Source organism: Rhinopithecus bieti, unplaced genomic scaffold (assembly GCF_001698545.2).
Source record: "Rhinopithecus bieti isolate Rb0 unplaced genomic scaffold, ASM169854v2 scaffold_73705, whole genome shotgun sequence".
Taxonomy (NCBI): domain Eukaryota; kingdom Metazoa; phylum Chordata; class Mammalia; order Primates; family Cercopithecidae; genus Rhinopithecus; species Rhinopithecus bieti.
The window spans coordinates 96,695-116,200 of NW_016827262.1; the positions used below are offsets into that span (position 1 = coordinate 96,695).

General features: G+C 34.7%; 1 protein-coding gene across 6 annotated transcripts in view; it reads left to right on the forward strand.

Moving 5' to 3' along the window:
* Positions 1–16,681, forward strand: part of BCLAF1 (BCL2 associated transcription factor 1) — a 33,656-nt gene extending 16,975 nt beyond the window's left edge. For 2 of the 6 annotated variants that reach the window (XM_017863742.1, XM_017863744.1), the window contains exons 7-12: positions 1,821–1,926; positions 2,913–2,997; positions 5,350–5,525; positions 6,623–6,803; positions 13,762–13,974; positions 14,130–14,514. In XM_017863742.1, coding sequence (XP_017719231.1) covers positions 1,821–1,926; positions 2,913–2,997; positions 5,350–5,525; positions 6,623–6,803; positions 13,762–13,974; positions 14,130–14,135 — 767 coding nt within the window. In that variant the 3' untranslated portion in view covers positions 14,136–14,514. Of the gene's footprint in view, positions 1–1,820; positions 1,927–2,912; positions 2,998–5,349; positions 5,526–5,658; positions 5,822–6,622; positions 6,804–8,100; positions 8,248–13,761; positions 13,975–14,129 lie in introns of all 6 variants that reach the window. The other 4 variants (XR_001883762.1, XM_017863740.1, XM_017863745.1 and 1 more) reach the window with 4 other exon arrangements.
* The last annotated feature ends 2,825 nt before the right edge of the window (positions 16,682–19,506 follow it).

Consider the following 19,506-nt stretch of genomic DNA (forward strand, 5'->3'; position numbering starts at 1 on the left):
TATATAAACTTAAAATGATAAAACGAAAATTTATCAGGATTTTTAGAGGAAAAACGTTCAAGAAATTTAGAAGAATATTATATAAATACTGACTACATGAATAGTCACTAATTAGGGTAATGATGACACTTCTTTAGGTCCTAAAGATAAGGGTGTTTATTTCAACTAAAGTAATGATTTTTTTTTTTAAATTTTTACCAGTATGTAATTATAGTTGCAAAGTTACTAGTAATTTTCAAAGATTTTTAGGTATCCCTTTTGGGTTAGGTTAAGTTTTGTTTTTGTGTTTAAAAAGCAACGTACTATGAGACATGTTCTTTCCCAGGAACTTCAAAGACTGTTGTCCTTTAAAATTAATCCCCTCCTAGCTTTTAAAAAATTTGTCTTTTGACATGAGAACAGCTCACTGTAATAGATGAAACTTGGCTCTAGCAGTTCTTTATGCAGTTGATATATCAGAACAGTGAACAGTTAAATGAATTTCTTTTGGGCTGTAATTATTTAAACACGGTAACAAGACGGTTTTGCTATTTGACTCTAAGTAGGTTTGTGAACCAGTTTATGACCATATTACTGTGGTACATAAAATATGAAACATTCTTTTTTTAAATTTTTTAATCTTTTTTGGCCTGTCTCCACATTTTACAATTGCTGAATTTTGAGATCAGGTTTTGATAAATTTTTTCCTTTTTTTTTTTTTTTTTTTTTTTTTTTTTTTAAAAGAACTGTAGTGATGTTTCATAATTGGTATTGTGCAACCGATCTGAACAGCTCTTACTTTATATAGAGCTGAAAATGCCCAGTGATGTTTTCTTTTTCATTGTAACTAGGTCCTGGAATATGTTTTGAAATGGCAAAATCCATGTTTCAAAGTAAAATAGCTGTTGAAAGATACAGGCAAAGTTGAATCTTCTGTCTTCCTGGCAAAATGGCATAAAACTGAGTTGCTAGCTCAAATTCCTGGGTTTCATGGAATTATGATTGAGGCACTACCCTTGTAGTGGCCGTTTCAAGTTTTAATGATTGGTTATGAGACATGTGCTGGATATTGGGCGGTAAGTTGACACAGATGTATGTTGACCTGTTAAGCAGATAGCTTGCTTCATAATGTGACATTTCATAGCTCATGACTTTATACGTCTTTCTATTTTACATTTACAACATATCTTTAACTGGTTTTTAAAATAATCAGTATTGATATTACTAGTTTGAAAATTGTTTAAAGAGAGACAAAACAGCAGTATCAAATGTGCTGTTGGGTTTGCCAAGATGCCAGATTTTTGGATAATTATTGAATGTTAATTGACTTAAAATATTTTCCAATTTCAATGATAGTATTCAGTGTTTTATAAATCCATTTTGTTGATATGGCAGCGTAGTCACTGATGAAATTTAATAGTTTACTCAAACTAGCTTTTTGGTTAACTCCATATTTTCCTGTTAATTTTTGTTTTCTGCAAATGATTACTTGAAGTAACATCATTGGTTCATATTGGCAAGGTATTACAACATCCAAAGATTGTGTTCCTTTTTATTCTGAGGAAGTAGTGTATTAATGAAGTAGAATTAGAGACTCTTGATTTAATCTATTAATTGCTCTTGGATTAGATGTAGCATTGACAGGGACCTGTGAGCAACTTTTGAAGCACTTTCCTGTTGAGGTACAAGAAATTGAAAGGGTAGGAGTTCCTTGTAACACTTAATTCTCTTTTGTTAGGTTTCTTGAGTATTTTTATTTTCTTTTCACCTGCTACATGCCCTTCTGTCACAAATCTCTCTTAAAGTTAACTAATTGGACAGTATTTCTTCTAAATCAACAGAGCAATACTTCAAGTCAGCTGCAATGACCCTAAACGAGCGGTTCACTTCGTATCAGAAAGCCACTGAAGAACATAGTACTCGGCAAAAGAGCCCTGAAATACACAGGTATGTATCCTGCTGAATTGACATATAAAAACGTTGTTTTGGTAGGAAGACTCTATTAAAACAAGATTGTATTGGAAGTTTGCTTTTGTCATTGATACAGATTTGGTTTTATTCCTCATTTATACTTTAAATATATTTCTAAGTCTTGAAACTTCTGTAATTCTCAATTTTCAGCTTAGTTGAAACTGGTTGTTAGAACTTGAAATATTAACTCTTACTTCTCTGCAGTATGGAATTAAATAGTTATCAGTTAGTCTGGTTTTTGGGAGGGGCAGTGAAGGCCTAGAGTAACCTTTGAATTTCTAGTAAGTTTGTGAAATAAAAAATGTTCCATGAGAGAGAGAGAACAAAAGCATGAGCACTGAAGTCAGATAGTTGTGTTGAAATCCTGGCTGTGTCTCTTCGTTGCATTGTGATGAACAACTTAATCTCTGGACATCAATGTTTTCATATACGAAATGTGGATAATCATGCCCATTTTGCAGGGTGGCAGTGACAGTGATACTGGCTATGAAGTATCTGACTTGGTACTTCGTACACAGTTGGTGTGGTTTTGGTGATGACTGCTAAAGAAGCACTGGGTAGTTGCAACCGATACTGACTTAAAAAGGGAAAGGCGCAGAATAAAACCAAGGGGCACTGAATATCTAAAATATTGAAGACAGGAGCAAATAATCCTATTCATGTGTTTTGTTGATGTTTAAAATGATACCCAGTTTAATCAAAACACATTTTCCTATTTTGATCAATAAAATAAGTTGGATGTTTTAAAGGCCAGACTTCTATATAAAATATCTGGTTGGAGCATTTTAATTCATTTTCGTGGATATTTTTTCTTAATTGTGTATTAGTAAATTAATAGTCTTGGTGTGCTAAATTAGTTGATTGGGAGAGAAATAACTGTCTTAGGAAAATGGATAATCGTGTGGATGTTTTCGAACCAAAAGTTAGTAATATGACTAAAATATACTTTGTTTTACATTAAGGAGAATTGACATCTCACCAAGTACCTTGAGGAAGCATACCCGTTTAGCAGGGGAAGAGAGAGTTTTTAAAGAAGAAAATCAGAAGGTATGTTTTTGAATGTAATTTTTTTCATGTTAAGTTCAGCTTAGTTAATGATACTGTACCAAATATAGTTTCTCAAGGTAAAATGTCTATAGATATCTTCTACTTTTAATTCATAACTACATCATGGTAGTATGCATACTGTTCCTTCACGGAAGAAATTAAGCTGACACTATACTATCTTAAATTTAAACCAAGAGTATTTTTTCAAAACGCTAATGAAAGGAAAAAAAAAATAGTCCTAAGAAGAGCGTAAAGAATCAGTGGGTAGACAAAGGAAAATTATAAAATCAGAGATACAAATTAGAATTTTGAGATGAGATTCATTAGCCAGAGTAAATATTTCTCGATTTGTGTGTCTAAATTTAATATCTCTAGGTTCTTCACAGATAACAAGAAGTAATCCCCATGCTACTGGGCATTTTTGATGTGGATTAAGAAATAAGCATTCTAAGAACTGATTTACAAATGAACGTTTGGAACAAAGACTGTTATCACTCTTGGAATATTTGGGGAATGGGGGAATGTCTTTTACACATGAGAAAGGAGCCTGTGAAAGACATTGAGGGGTCTTGGTGAGAATGGAATTCAGTGGTTAAGGGGTCTCCAATATACTCTGACAATTCAGAATGACCTTTGCCAGGTAGACTAATCTATATCAGGCCATAAAATGTCTAGTAGTAGAAATGTGGGGAAAGATAGGGAACAACTGTTTTGAAGAGATTAGGGGACTTGGAAGTACTGCTTGATTCCAATTCTGGCTGTCACTAAGTACTATCTACATGATAATTGGAAAATAACCTCTTGAACCTTGCTTTTCTAATTAGAAAAACGAGAATGCTTCTGTTTTGCAGAGTTGTTGAATAATTGGGTTATTTTGAAAACAGGCACATTTGTTACTAGAAGCTATTATGGACAGTGGTAGTGTACAAGTTTAATAGGGCATGCTATTACTAGATGTGGAATCTAGAGCTTACAAATAAGGTGTTTTTTTTTGTTTTGTTTTGTTTTGCATGGGGCGTATTGATCTTGAAAGAACAGATTCTGAGAAGTGAATACTTTTTTTTTTTTTTTAACTTAAATAACACCTTGGGTTCAAAGTTGTTAATTTAGTTTTCCCAACAGTTTAGTCTGTCCTCACGCTCTGACAGTGAGTATATTCTCTCCTCATTACTTAGACCAGATTTTGATCCAGAGGAGAAAAAGTAGAGATAACTGATGAATAGATAAGAGGATATGCCATTGGTTTTTATCTTCCTGACTGGATGAATAACATGTTAATATGTCATTATGTATATATAGTTTGTAATTTACAAAGTGGTTTCACTTATATTATCTTGTTACTTGTGGACTTGGTAATACCTAGGTGAATAGGAAGGTTTTTTTGCTCTTGATTAGATTTTTTTCTTTGTGACTCTGGGAGCAAATAGGTGAGTAGTTGATACCATTTGGAGATCTGTACTTTCAGTTTTATGAATGCTTATGAATATTATAGTCAGACTTCCCAGAGTAAATACTACTTATTGTTGAATACTAGCAAGGATGTCCACATTGCTTAGCATCTTACTGATGTATAATTTCTCTTCATTCCTAGATGCCTCTTTCCATCTTCCTAAATTATATAGTATTTGAAAAAGCAATGGAACAAGAAGGAGGTGAATTGTGACCCAGTTAAACTAATGTCCGTTGCAATACCTGAATTGAGAAAGGGCAGTATATGGCCCAAGATACTGAGTACAGGATTGCGAATATCTTTCTGGCTTTGTTTCTACCCTTGTTCAACCTCAATTGGTTTCATTAATCATATTTTACGTGCATGTTAGAAATTATAGAATTCTTTTGAAGTTTTTTTTTAATTGGGTTGGTCAGATTATTTGGGAAGAGCTTGATCATAATGAGGCTTAAGTAATGAGAACCATTATGTTAGGATCTCTCTTTTTTAGGTAGAAGGCTACATTACAACTACAGATTATAACATCTGTCATTATTCAACTATTGAAAACAGCATTTGGAAGGATGAGGGATAATAGGATGTGCTGAGTGGAAAAAATATTTGTATCATTTACTGTACAAAAATTTATTATAGATTGTTTTGGATAAAAACCTGCAAAATTCTCAAGATACTTAGCTTTTAATAATTTCCCCAGTTCCACTGACTTTGTATACCCAAATGTTTAGTAAAAATAATCAAGTACTTTTAACAAAACTAAGTGATAGTATCTTATATGATTCATTATTTTCTGATACTAAAATGCCAGTTTAGAAGCTGGCATAAAACTTTAACTCTATAATATGTGTATATATATTTTTTCAATTTCTCCCCTGAAATCTGTCTTTTACGTCTGTCTTTTATAGGGAGATAAAAAATTAAGGTGTGACTCTGCTGACCTTCGGCATGACATTGATCGCCGTAGAAAAGAAAGAAGTAAAGAACGGGGAGATTCCAAGGGCTCCAGGGAATCCAGTGGATCAAGAAAGCAGGAAAAAACTCCAAAAGATTACAAGGAATACAAATCTTACAAAGATGACAGGTAATTGTTCAAACTGACTAAGATAGGTTTTAGCTTCTAATTAGCCTTTAATAATTGTCAGCTTAATTGCTTTCAATTTTGACTGTGTAATCGAATGTTTAAATTTAAACAATTAAAATTATTTGTTTTACAGCAAAAATGTATTTGTCTTTTACACGGCTTATGGTGGATGAGGACAAAAACTTTGGAATAGCAAGCTAACACTGAAAAAAAAAATGACAAATTAATGTGTCCTATTATCCAGGCTACATCAGGAGGTTGGACTTCAATGCAGTGCATTTCTAGAAACAGTTTGTGTAAGAACTTTGGTTCGTTATGCTTGATTCCGCACTTTTTCAACTCATAACACCCAGAGTACAAGAATTTTAAACTGATATCTAGTGGTTTAACATGGGAGAGATGGGGGGGAGGAAGGACTAGAAATAGCAATGTGTATTAGTCTTTCAAAATAATATTTCCATGGAAACTGTTAGCAGTGGTAAGAGTTAACCACAGGTATGACCTTTTCGGGTGTTGCATTAAATCATGTAAATTTGATCATCATAGAGGCAAATAGGAACACAAAGTATTATAGATAATCTTTTTCCTTGCTATTCATTAGGTAAATGGTGGATTTTATTTGTGTTATTAAATTTATGGCTGTTATTTGTAATGTTATATGCTTTTTATTTGCTATAATGGTACTATAGCCCAAACTATACCAACTATTTTCACCCAGAGTGTACAAACTGCAGTCATTTTGAAACTTGGCCTTAAGAACATCCTTACTTTTTCCTACTCTTCTCTTCCTTTCGTTAAAGTAATAAAAGATATAAGTTAATTTAAAAATACTAAAGAACTGAACCTTATTCTTGACCTTTACAGACTACTATTTTCTAACTGGCAGGCCCTAGCATGTTTTTCATTATTGATGTAAAACACATATTGAAGGAGAATGGAAACAGACTGTGTCAAAGTTTAACACCCAATTATTTTATTTACATAATTTTATTAGGGGATAGTGTTTTTGACTTGAAAAATATCTCTTCTATTGTAAGATTCAGCAGGGTCTTTATCTTTTTAAAAGTAGCACATTTTTTGTTTTCTTTATTTTGCAGTAAACATAAAAGTAGAGAGCAAGATCATTCTCGATCTTCATCCTCTTCAGCATCACCTTCTTCTCCCAGTTCTCGAGAAGAAAAGGAGAGTAAGAAGGAAAGAGAAGAAGAATTTAAAACTCACCATGAAATGAAAGAATACTCAGGCTTTGCAGGAGTTAGCCGACCACGAGGAACCTTTGTAAGTGAAAAAATTATCTTTGATTGCTTGGTAGGAGTTTATCTTAGAGTAATGTACATAAGGAAGGTCATATACATGATTTAGAGATGTTATGTGTGTCATTATTCCTAAAATCAGAGGTAGTATTGAAACATGAAGTGGTGTTTGAAGTGCTGTCTTCATTTAGAAATGCCATTTTGAGATCTAGAAGAAGCATCTGTGTAAACTAGGTACTTCTCTTGACCTCAAGATCAATAACTGTACCTAGTCCTTAAAGACCAAGAGTCAAGGAAAGTTACTGATTGGTAATAACATTTCTTTAATCACTTAGTTTTTGAAAAGGTACCATAACGCCTTAATAAAACCCCTGTATGTTCATCTCTGTATTACAGTTACATTCATTTTACCTGCTTTCTTCAAATCCTTGCTTATATGGGTATCAATCATAGAAATCATAGAAATATTTCACATAGCGTATACATTATCCCCATGTTTCCGTAAGTCGTTATAATTATTAATATAATGACTTTATGGTAGTGCATCTTCTTGCCTCTTTAATTTCTAGATTCACACTCCTACCTTGAGCGAGTATCTAGTTGGGTTTTGGTGGAGTTCATTAATTAGATAATTTGGGAAAGAGAAGAGCCTTGCTTATATAGTGTTAGGTATGGCTGAATACTTGGGGCTTCTATGGTAATTCAAAGAAATTAGACAACTTTTGGCTAGTAAAAAGGAGAAACAGCTTGATTATTTAAAAATACTAGTTCAGGCCGGGCATGGTGGCTCATGCCTGTAATCCCAGCACTTTGGGAGGCCGAGGCGGGTGGAATCACGAGTTCAGGAGGTCGAGACCATCCTGGCTAACACGGTGAAACCCTGTCTCTACTAAGGATACAAAAAATTAACCGGGCGTGGTGATGGGTGCCTGTAGTCCCAGCTAATCGGGAGGCTGAGGCAGGAGAATTGGCGTGAACCTGAGAGGCAGAGCTTGCAGTGAGCCGAGATTGCGCCACTGCACTCCAGACTGGGAGAAAGAGCGAGACTCTGTCTCAAAAAAAAAAAAAAAAATTAGTTCAGTCCTTGAAAGTACAGTATTCTAACACTTAAGTTGATCATTTCTTCTTAACCTACTCAACTTTTAGTTGGCAGAATTTTTTGCCTATGATATAAAATGGCCATCCTTTTCATCTTCAATGGCTACGAGACTTAGATAGGAAATTAGGGCGTATGTTTTTTGTTACTGCAGTAAAATTAGAGTTTGCATGTAACTAAATACCTTTTGATTGCATCACTAAACAACTTTGTTAATGTTAATCAGTTTCGAATTAGAGGCAGAGGAAGAGCCAGAGGAGTTTTTGCTGGGACAAATACTGGTCCAAACAACTCAAATACTACTTTTCAAAAGAGACCGAAGGAAGAGGAATGGGATCCAGAATATACCCCAAAGAGCAAGAAGTACTTCTTGGTGGGTGTTAGACATCTGTGTTTATTTGGTTTGCATTAATTTTCAAAGCATACTAGGTGAATACATTTGAGTACAGATAACCACTACTATAAGAAGATTCACCGTTATGTGGGAAACCTTTTTTAAAATAATTACCCAGATGATTTGAAATTTTGAAAAATGTGGGTCCCTTTAGTCCTGTTCATACTTTCTTGATATTAAACATAGGCTGATCAGGGTAAGCGAAAAATATACCTAATTTGTTACCCACATTCAGAGAAGAACATTATATTATAGTTGAGCTTAATGTTTGTTTTATATCTGTCTATAAGACAGTGACAGTTGTAGAAACTTCACATTAAGATGTACCTTCCATCATCATAGCTATTTGTTTAAATGAAAAGGAGAAGAATTTTTTCAAAGTACGTGTAATTAAGAATTTTAGGGAGGCTGTCAGCTTTCATTGGTGAAAAAAGATGATGAAAACTTATATTACAGAAAAGTTGCTTCTAGGTACACTAATTTGGTGCTTCCTGTGGTAGAGGTGCTTTTCCCTCTGAAATAGTTTTTCAAGGATGAAGCTAGAGGTGGTAGGTCCTGAAGGATTCTCTAGATAAGGATGGGCATTTTCTGCTGTTTGGCATGGGGAAAAGGGTTCTTGCTGCATTATAGACGTGTACAAGAATATACCAAAACTATTACCAGAAGTATTCATTTTTTTGTCATGGCTTTTCAGAGAATTTATGTTTCAGAGACTAGTTCTGAAAACTAGTTGCTTCCGTGGAGGAAAATTGTATTGGACTTGAAGAGTTGTTGACTTTTTCAGTTGGCTTTTTATGAATGTATTTGAATAAACCTCAATGTCCATGACATACCTACTTAGAGATTATAGCTGTAGTTTGAAGTGGATCTCTGTTTTGTCTGGAAAAACAATATATTTGTTTCGAAAATATATTTCCATTTGCCTCTTTTTTGGCATGTTAATGACCAAGAACCAAAAAAAAAGTTATAGAGTGCGTTATGTGTAATGTTTTCTCAGTTTATGCTTCTTGAGTGGCTTGAATTGACATTCTGGAAAGTAAAAGGCATTTGATGTGTAGAAAAATGTGAAAGATCCATCTACTTCTTGGTTCAATAATTTATGTATTAACAGACTTATGTTTATGGTAGGTACTAAGGATGGAAAGACAAGTAGGATGTGATTCCAATTTTTGACTTAGAGACTAGTAGTAGAGAAACAAACATTCTAAATATATATGGTGGCTTTTTGCTTTTCCCAAAGAAGGATAGGTGGATTTTTGCAAAGGAGAGAGTAATTAGAAGAGACTTTTGTAGAGGAACTTGACCTTAATTAATCTTGAGGTTAAGAGGTAGGCAAGTGTACTGCACATAGCAGAAGGAGTGAAACAGCATGGTATAGAGAACTATAGTACTCAGATGGCTAGATGGTTGGTATAAGTTTGGGAAAATTGACTACAAGGAGTCACAGTGTCAAAGGCCTTAATATTTTTAAGAAAATAGAGTTTTAAGCAGAGTTTACGTAAGTCATGGGTGTTAAAAGTTAAGCAATTTGAGAAAATATAGTGTCTGAACTAAGGGGCTAGATTTGAGAAAAAGTAACATTTATGGGGACTTGAATTGAGGGATGTTGGTAGTGAGAGGAAGGAATCTAAATCTGTAGGAAAGAAGCTCCTTTCAAAAGATTAAGTTCTGTTCTGAACAGGTTGAATTTGAAGTGCTTGGGAGAAATGGAGCTGTCCAGTGGATAGTTGGTAATTCAAATTTAGAGAAACAAAAAAAAGTGCTGTAATTTTATAGGTCACCATTAAAGCTGTGGTAAGATCACAGAAGAGAAGAGATAAAGACCAACATATCAAAGGTGGGGTGAAAAGTGAGAGAGAGTAAAAATGCCAGAGAAGTAGACCAGGTATGATAGGTCAGGAGGTCAAGAAGAAATGAGAAGTGAACATGTAGATAGTAATTGTTTACCACTTTTAACAACTTACAAATACAAAATTTAGGCCTTTTTTTCTATGGCATTTTCTTAAGAATCTGCTATCCCTTAAAAAGTACATACTCATTTTGGGTTGGCATTTAATTAGGCAGTAGTTTCATTAAGAAGAGTGTCTTATTTTAAGAATTTAGCCATATATAAGTAGCAGTAGTATTTTATATGTTGTTTTCTGGGTTATATTTAAAAATCTTGGTCTCTGTATAAAACCATACACATTGATTTGCCACAGACTGATGATGTTCACTAGAATATCAAGCAAAATTACATACTTTTCCTTATAAATCAATTCCCAAAGTTAATTATTTTGGTTTTTACTTAATTATGAGCCATTGAAATGGCAACTTTGGTTTTCACATGGATAGTTGAATTAAAAAATTTTGTATCTTACATGTAAAGGAATGTTGAGGGAAAAAAAGAAAAATACGATTCAGAAGGAAAGTCTTCTAAAACTAGACATTCATTCCCTTAGGTTCTTTCAGAACAATTGACCAGTTGTTTGCCCATTTGGATGAAACATTAATACTTAGTAATAACAGGCCAGGCACGGTGGTTCACGCCTGTAATCCCAGCACTTTGGGACACCGAGACAGGCAGATCACGAGGTCAGGAGTTCAAGACCAGCTTGGGCAACATGTGGAAACCCTGTCTCTCCTAAAAATACAAAAATTAGCCGAGTGTGGTGGCACGTGCCTATAGTCCCAGCTACTCAGGAGGCTGAGGCAGGAGAATTGCTTGAACCCGAGAGGCGGAGGTTGCAGTGAGCCAAGATTGCGCCACTATACTCCAGCCTGGGAGACAGAGCGAGAATCTGTCTCAAAAAAAAAAAAACAAAACAAAGCTTAGTAATAATAGATAACATTTATTAAACATTATGTCGCATGCTCGGTGCTGTTCTCAGTGTTCCGTACGTATTAATACTTTAAAAAGCCTTTTGAGTTGGGGCCGTTATTCCACTTTTGTGGATGGAAAAAACTGAGGTACAGAGGTTGAGTAGCTTAACCAATTATGTGACTAGTACCAGTGGGGTCAGGACTTAACTCATTGGGCTCCAGAGTCAGGGTTCTGAAAGGTCTTGTTGGTATTATTTGTTGTCCAATACTGAGTTATAGTAATCTTTGTTGCATTCTTTTCTGAAATTTCCTATCTCTAAGATTTGTTTTATGCAAAGGTGTGTTAATGTTTTCAATAATAAAAATTCCAGGAAAGATACTAGTTTTAGTTAGAACCTGAAATTCTATGGAGTGATGAGTGTGAAGAGTTGGAGCAAGTGGGAAAGTACTGAAGGTTCTCAGTGTTAAGTTGCTGCCTTCAAAGGAAGAGAAAATCCCTGGTGGGGAAGGGGGTTCAGGATTGGAGTTTTGGTAATTAACTGTTTGAAACTTGATCCTTGTATAGAAAAGAGAGAAGATGATTCAGAAAGTCTTGGTTCTAATACAGACTCCTTTGTTAACATGTTCTTAGCTGTGTATGAATATCTAACTTCTGGCCCATTTTAATCTGAGATAATTAAAATTTAAAAATTTTAATAATGAGATTGAAATCTTCGATATAAAACTTGAGTATTAAGAATATGTTTAGCATCAAAAATCTCAATTAAGTAGCTGCCAGGATACCCTATGAAAGACACAGTTATTGTTTAGGTGCTGTTGTGTTTACCAAGTTTCAGATGATTGTATATTAAAAGCAATGGCTAGTTTAACCCCAGTGTTTAGCTTTGCCATTGGCTTTTCTGTTTCTGCTAACTCTTAACTACCTGGTGTGGTAATCATATACTGCCACCAGGGTATCTGGGAAATATGTTTTATGAGTGATGGTCACAAGGGGTAGAAGAAAGGGCTAGCTCTGTGACCTTGGGCAAGTTACTTAATTTCTCTGTGCCTCAGTTTCTTTATTTCTAAAATGGGGATAGTAACAGTATTTTAGAGGGTTGTTGTGAGGATTAGATGAATAAGTACATGTAAAGTGTTCAGAACAGGACCAGACCCATATTACACACTGTAGAAACATTTTTGCCACCGTTTGTTGAGTGCTTGCTTGTCAGACACTGGGCCAGGCACTTTCTACTGATCTGTGTTCCCTCAAGGAACATATTAAAATGAAGTAAATTCTAGAGAGGTTGCCCAAAGTCACACAGTTTGTGATAAGATTTAAATCCGTGCTTCTACTCGAAAACCTCTTCCCAGAATCCATGGCATATTGCGTAGATATCATAAAAAAGCACTTAAGAGTTGGGTATGTTAATGTGATAAGGGAGCATGAAATTATGTAGTCAAGTGGGCATTATTTTTAGTGGCAGGCTGTTTTAAAGTAGTTTATTTTGGGTTTGCAATAAATTGCTGTATTTAAATTTACACTTGATAGTTCCAAAATTCATTCATTATAGAGTCATGTACACCTCTACCTAGTAATCTTTGAATGATTTGATAAGGATAGATTATTAGCAGTTGGTAAGTTCTCTTTCATATAGCCTGTTAGTTACCCATATAATTGAACTTTTCAAGTCATGAAGGGGGTTAATCAGTTAAATGAATATGTCCAAAGGCAAAGTCTTATGTTTTGGAAAAAAAAAACCTCATATATTATGTAAAAAAGTTTTAGTGGCTTTTGGATGATTGCTCACTACTAGTACTCTATAGATTACACAACATTTTGTTTGCATTATACCCTTTTTCTCATAAAGGGGCATTTTGCTTTATTTCCCATTTTTGTGGGTGACAAAGTAAGTTAGCAGTTAATTAAATTACATATAGGACTCCTTTGGCCTTTTGTATGAATATAATACCAATTTCTACTCATCTACAAAGTCAAGTACTTTTCAGTTTTGCAGATTGTTTTGCTTAATAGAACAATTCATAATTTGGGGAACATCTGTATTTGAATACAATTAATAATTAAAGCTGGGATGTGATAACTGCAGTACTTTAGATTGATGAAGAAGAACTGAGTGAGGTGTTAATTCTAGGGACCATGTCATGATTTACCATTGAAATTCTCTAGCCCAGAACATTGATATGTACTATACATTGATCTAGATTTCAATCTCAGTATATTTAAAATCTGCTTTTATATGTAAAGTATAAAATTCATACCACCAGTTTCATTTTAGTGAACGTTAGTGATATTTTTATGACTTTCTGCCGCATCTTTATGACTAAGATGGTTAGAAATAACCAGAAAAACTGGTTATTTTATCTCATTGCATTTGGTGTAATAAGTGGACTTGGATTGACATAATACAAAAACAAAACTGAGAATTCTAAAAATCAATGGTAATTTAGCAGTTGAGATTCTCCAAATGATTGGGTAACCCTCAGTGCTTGGGTGGCTAAGTAGTAAGATGTAGTTATTCTCTTGACGAGGGAATATATTTTTGTTGAAAAATGCAATTTTACTGGTTTTGTTTTAGAATATTACCAATCTCATATGTCCAATCTTCAGAAGGTTAATACTATGGTTTATGATTGGAGAAATGATCTTTACAAGAAACATTTCATTGACAATTGTTTTTAACCTTTCTGTAGCATGACGACAGAGATGATGGTGTGGATTATTGGGCCAAAAGAGGAAGAGGTCGTGGTACTTTTCAACGTGGCAGAGGGCGCTTTAACTTCAAAAAATCAGGTAGCAGTCCTAAATGGACTCATGACAAATACCAAGGGGATGGGATTGTTGAAGATGAAGAAGAGACCATGGAAAATAATGAAGAAAAGAAGGACAGACGCAAGGAGGAAAAGGTATAAAATTTCACCTTATGATTCTGACAGATTTTTTTGGATACAGGTTTGGTGGGTGAATTAGTTATTTCATTTTTAGGAACAATTATTAATATGGTTCCTTTTAACTCTCCACATCTTGTGTTAATCTTCAATTTTTTTTCTCTCTCTTTTAGGAATAATAATGAAGTAAGATTACAGCAGAGCAGAACTTGCACCCACCATTTTTTTACCTGATTTTTGTTTTCAAATAAGAATGTAAGCATTTTACCTAAATTTTACTGTTTGCAAGTAGTCTATAGAAATTTTAAGTTTTCAAATATCTTGAGAAATAGTAGACTGTATGTTGAAAATTGTACTGAAATAAAGTAGAAAATTGTTACGTACCATATTTGTAACTATCAACTTTTAAAAAAAACTTTTAACGTTTTTGTTACATGCATTGTAATTCTGCTTTGTCTATAAGATACGGTCAAGTACAGCTCTGTGAAAGTTCTGATTCTCTTCCTTCCCTGTTTGTCAATGTTTTATTCTGAAGTAAACGTTAGCTCTACATATAAATCCTGGAACAGAAATTGTTTATAGAGGCTACACTAATTATTTTAACTGTATACATCTGTTTAATTTGAACACACTACATTGTAGGGTGACTAATTTTGAAGTATACCACAGTATACCACAGACAAAGAGGTTGTTACTTTGGTAACTAGGCTTAGTTAACACTTGGTTAGCAAATGCCTTAAGAAGGAATTAAAAAAAAAAAAAAGAAGCTTAATGCCAATAGCTAAAAGTATAAAAAAAAATACAAGCTAATTAAAAATTAGATTGAAAAGTTTTGAGAAAATGTTACTTTTTACTGAAAGCAGCAGTGGCCTATAAAGATACATTCTTAGGAGCCTTTTCTATTTGCCGTTCAAAACTGTTCTCTTTCTATTCCCTATTTGATAGTTTGAGTCATGTCTTAGATTTAGCTATTTGTGAGAGGAAACTGGTTTGTAAAATACTGCAATTAGAAACCCCCATTCTACTGAACCATGCCTATTTTAAACAGAAAACTAGAATCCTGGGGTTGGGTATGGAGAGGTTTAATCCTGCAGAATAAGGTTGAATAATTAGTACCTGACTGCCATATCTTACATATTTATTTGAGCTGAACATTGAGTTGTAGTGTAACGATTAGAAAAATAGAAGAAACACAACATACTGTTCATTAATAGATTTAAGAAAAGTTGTTTTTCAAATGTCACCCAATAAAAGTTTTGGCAGAAGCTTGGTGCTGCATTGATTCTAACTGTCCCCCCCGCCCCCCCCTTTCAGTTGCCCAGTTTGTAAAATGGCTTTTTCTTTTTCCATCTTAAGGGTTCTATTCTCAGGTAGCATAAGTTTTTCAAATGTGAATTATCTTGTGTCTATATATTTGGATACTCTTAAAGGAGTGAAAATCTAAAATATTAAAATTTCCAATGTTTAAGTCCTATCTGCTTTAATGGGCATATATGAAAGTAGACACATTTCATTGTTAATTTAGTTGTGGTCGTGTTAAAGGAGCTAATGCTTATTCGTTTAAATGTAAACTTTTGAAGATCTTAAATGTATTGCTCTTTCATCTTAAAACATTTTCGAGGATTTGCAATGCGTCTAGCACCTAGATTACAGCCAGGGACGTTGGTTAAGAGCTGTTGGAAACAAAACTAAAAGCAAACTCAACATATGTGATGTTAATGGCCCTCAGATCCTTAGTATTGTGTGATTTTTCCCCCCTTAACGTGTCTTTCTGAAATTGTCTATTAAAGCAGAGGAAATACCTGCCAAAGGAAGTATGTATTGCATTAATCAGGACATAACTGATATTTTCCTGTTCAGAATAATACTTACGTGTGAAAGCAACATGGATGTGATCCCCAACACAGAATTTTCATGACCCTTTTATTTTATACAAATAAATACATAACAGTTACTTGGTTAGACATCAAATCTGTGTGCATGACTATGTGCTTATCCAGTTAAGACAATAGGTAAAAGGGGATTTGAGAAATTATTTAATAGAGAGTGGAAATAAAGCTACTTAATTCCTGTGGGCAGGTTATATTTTAAGTTCAAATGCACTGCTTTAACCTTTGGTTACTTTTATTCTATTAAACAAAATTGAGAAAAGAGTGTTATACTAGAATATAGTAGGCTAGGGTGATTGTAAGAACTCTGTAATAGAATGTCATTATGGATGTTATCTTTTCCAGATCAAGCATATAAAAAGTAGCCTGTATATTTTTTTAAAACACATCTTAACTCCACACTTTACATTATAAAAGTTGAATGGTTCCTCTTGGCAAGGATATTTGCTTACAAATGCTAGGAAATAACTCATTGATACCTGCGTTAACATATTTTGCCTAGAGAAGGGCAATAAAAACCGAACCAAAGGATATTTCTAGAAAGGATTAAGAAAGCTGTTTAAGAAGGCCATGACTCTTTAGGTGTGTATGTGTACCTTTCAGCATCCTAGGAATTTTTATATTAAAAGCAAAACGTTTTTCCAATTACAGTCTACTTCAAGGAATTACTGTTGTTCCTTTTGTCACAGGTAAAATCAGTGTCGGGAATTATAATTTGAGAAAAATATTACCCAGTAAGTAACATTGAATGTAGATGGCTAAACGATTCTTACTCAGTGTGATGTATAATGCAACAGGGACCCTTGTAAATTGTCATACGCCAATAAAATGTCACAAGTAATAACCGCTGTTGTTTGTTTACCTGTGTCTATTTCACACAACTTCTATGGTCTATTTTAGAATACTAGCACATCTGTTAGGAAGATTACTGGTGTGGTTAGGCTTGATAAATGCTTTATAAAATCCCTCAAACCTCTCTTTACTGTTTTTGTGTTTTGTTTTTGTTTTGTTTCCCTTGTCTCCCCTGGGAAAGTGGGAAATTTTACAGTTGGTAAATCTAAGCCATTATTTTGAAATACAGGAATTCTGGATTTCTAGTTTGTCCTCTTTTTCTTATGTTAATCTGGGACCTTACACCCATAATAATATGGTGATTACTTCTCTTTCTAAAAACGCAGTAGCTGGTGAATAACTAAAAAGAATGGTCTTTTCATTCACTTTGAGTAAGATCTGGTATAACTGTTACTATGTGCCATCCTGTCACTTTTAACAAAGCATTTTCATAGAAGTTTGTGTGCTACAACAACCGACACATTTTGACTCACGCAAATGGCAAATTAGTCCTTAAAAATTCTGTGAGAGAAATAAGAACGCTGTATGTACGTATGTATGCATGTAAAGGGTTGTGTAAGATGTAAGATCATTGGTAGCTTCGTTATACTGGATAATTGTAATTTTTTTTTTTTTTTTACACGGAGTCTCGCTCTGTCGCCCAGGCTGGAGTGTAGTGGCCGGATCTCAGCTCACTGCAAGCTCCGTCTCCCGGGTTCACGCCATTTTCCTGCCTCAACGTCCCAAGTAGCTGGGACTACAGGCACCCGCCACCTCGCCCGGCTAATTTTTTGTATCTTTTAGTAGAGACGGGGTTTCACCGTGTTAGCCAGGATGGCCTCGATCTCCTGACCTCGTGATCCGCCAGTCTTGGCCTCCCAAAGTGCTGGGATTACAGGCTTGAGCCATCGTGCCCAGCCTAATTGTAATGTTATATACAAATTTCTTATATAAGTATGCTGCATGATTAAGGACATTTATTTAACTTACTTTTTCTGGGTTTCAACTGGAATCCCTTTGGTGTTGATGTACCTATAGTTTCCTTGTGGAATAATAATACACTTTCCCATCCAGAAAGAGAAGTACAGAGGCCTTTCTCAGTTTACAAAGTTGAAGGGGAAGGCAAATGGAGAAATAAACTTGATTGTTACTGGGATTAATTTGGCTAGACTCAATCTCTTGAGCCTTAATATGAGAAAGTAATATCCATTATATGTTTAAAGTTCTCAGATAGTTGATACTATTGTTAAATCTGTTTCAAATTTTATTGGGGTAGATACTAAAAATTAGTACACTGTCCTAATGAAGTTTAAATGAACAAGTTTTACATTTCTTAGGATTCGGGAATATATGGAATCTAGTTGTATTTAATTGAAGAGCCACAGAGATTGTTAATCTATGACTTGGACTCCTATTGTTTTAGAAACATGCAGTAATAATTAACGTGTCAGGGATGGTAATGAGACCAAACCTGTACATTTAATTAAGGGTACCAGTTCTCTTTATGTTACCAGACTATACTTTGACCTTTAAAAATGAGTCTCACTGATGAAAGAGAACAGGCATTATTAGGACAGCATTCCACTGCAACTAGAAACATTCAAATAATGTGTCTTAATTGTAATCTGTGTATAAGAAAATTTTTCCTATGGATATTTTTGGTGTTTCGCCACAGTGAACTGATTCGTAGCACTTACAAAGTGCAGAAGGTAATATGCTTACAAAATAGAAAAAGGTTGGGTGAGTAGGCTTTAATGCTTTTCCTCCAAGAATATGCATCGAAGTTTTCTTAATCTTTTGGGGTTGGCCAGCTTCCAGATTTCATTAATAATGAGCTCTCCCTTTAATAAAAGTACATGATCATAGCTACACAGTACATTTAGGTGGTGTGAAATGATTTATAATCAGCATGAAATGTGTATTTGGCAGTAAATTCTTGGTACTGTCATAGTGATTACAAATTTCATGGAATACGAAGAGCCACAATAAAAAATACCACTCACCCTCCAGAATAGTGGTTTACTTGCTACCTTATTGAGTCCTTCACTATGGAAAATAATTTTTCAGTCTCATTTGTACTAGAAGGGAAAACTAAACTTTCTGTTGAGTTCTCAGGGTACTTGTAAGGTGGCCGTGAAAAATAATGTTAAATGCACTTTGAATTTTTTTTTTTTTTTTTTTTTAAGATGGAGTCTTGCTCTGTCACCCAGGCTAGAGTGCAGTGGCTCGATCTCAGCTCACTGCAACCTGCGCCTCCTAGGTGCAAACCATTCTCCTACCTCAGCCTACTGAGTAGCTGGTATTACAGGTGTGCACCACCACACCCAGCTAATTTTTGTATTTTTAGTAGAGGTGGGGTTTCACTATGTTGGCCAGGCTCGTCTCTAATTCTTGGCCTCCTAAAGTGCTGGGATTATAGGCATGAGCCACTGTGCCTGGCCAGAATTTTTTAAATTTTAATTTTACTTCTCACACATCCAGCCTGCAGGATTAATGTATTTTTTAAAATTTGTACCTTACCAAAGATTTTCCCACTCCAGAATAATTTTTGGAAGAAGTTGAATATCATTACCAAATGTACTTTGAAAAAAGGCCTGTGTGTGGTGGCTCACGCCTGTAATCCCAGCACTTTGGGAGGCTGAGACACACGGATCACCTGAGGTTAGGAGTTCGAGACCAGCCTGGCCAACGTCGCGAAACTCGGCCTCTACTAAAAATATAAAAATTAGCTGGGCATGGTGGAACGCGCTGTAATCCCAGCTACTCAGGAGGTTGAGGCACCACAATGACTTGAACCTGGGAGGCAGAGGCTGCAATGAGCAGAGATGGT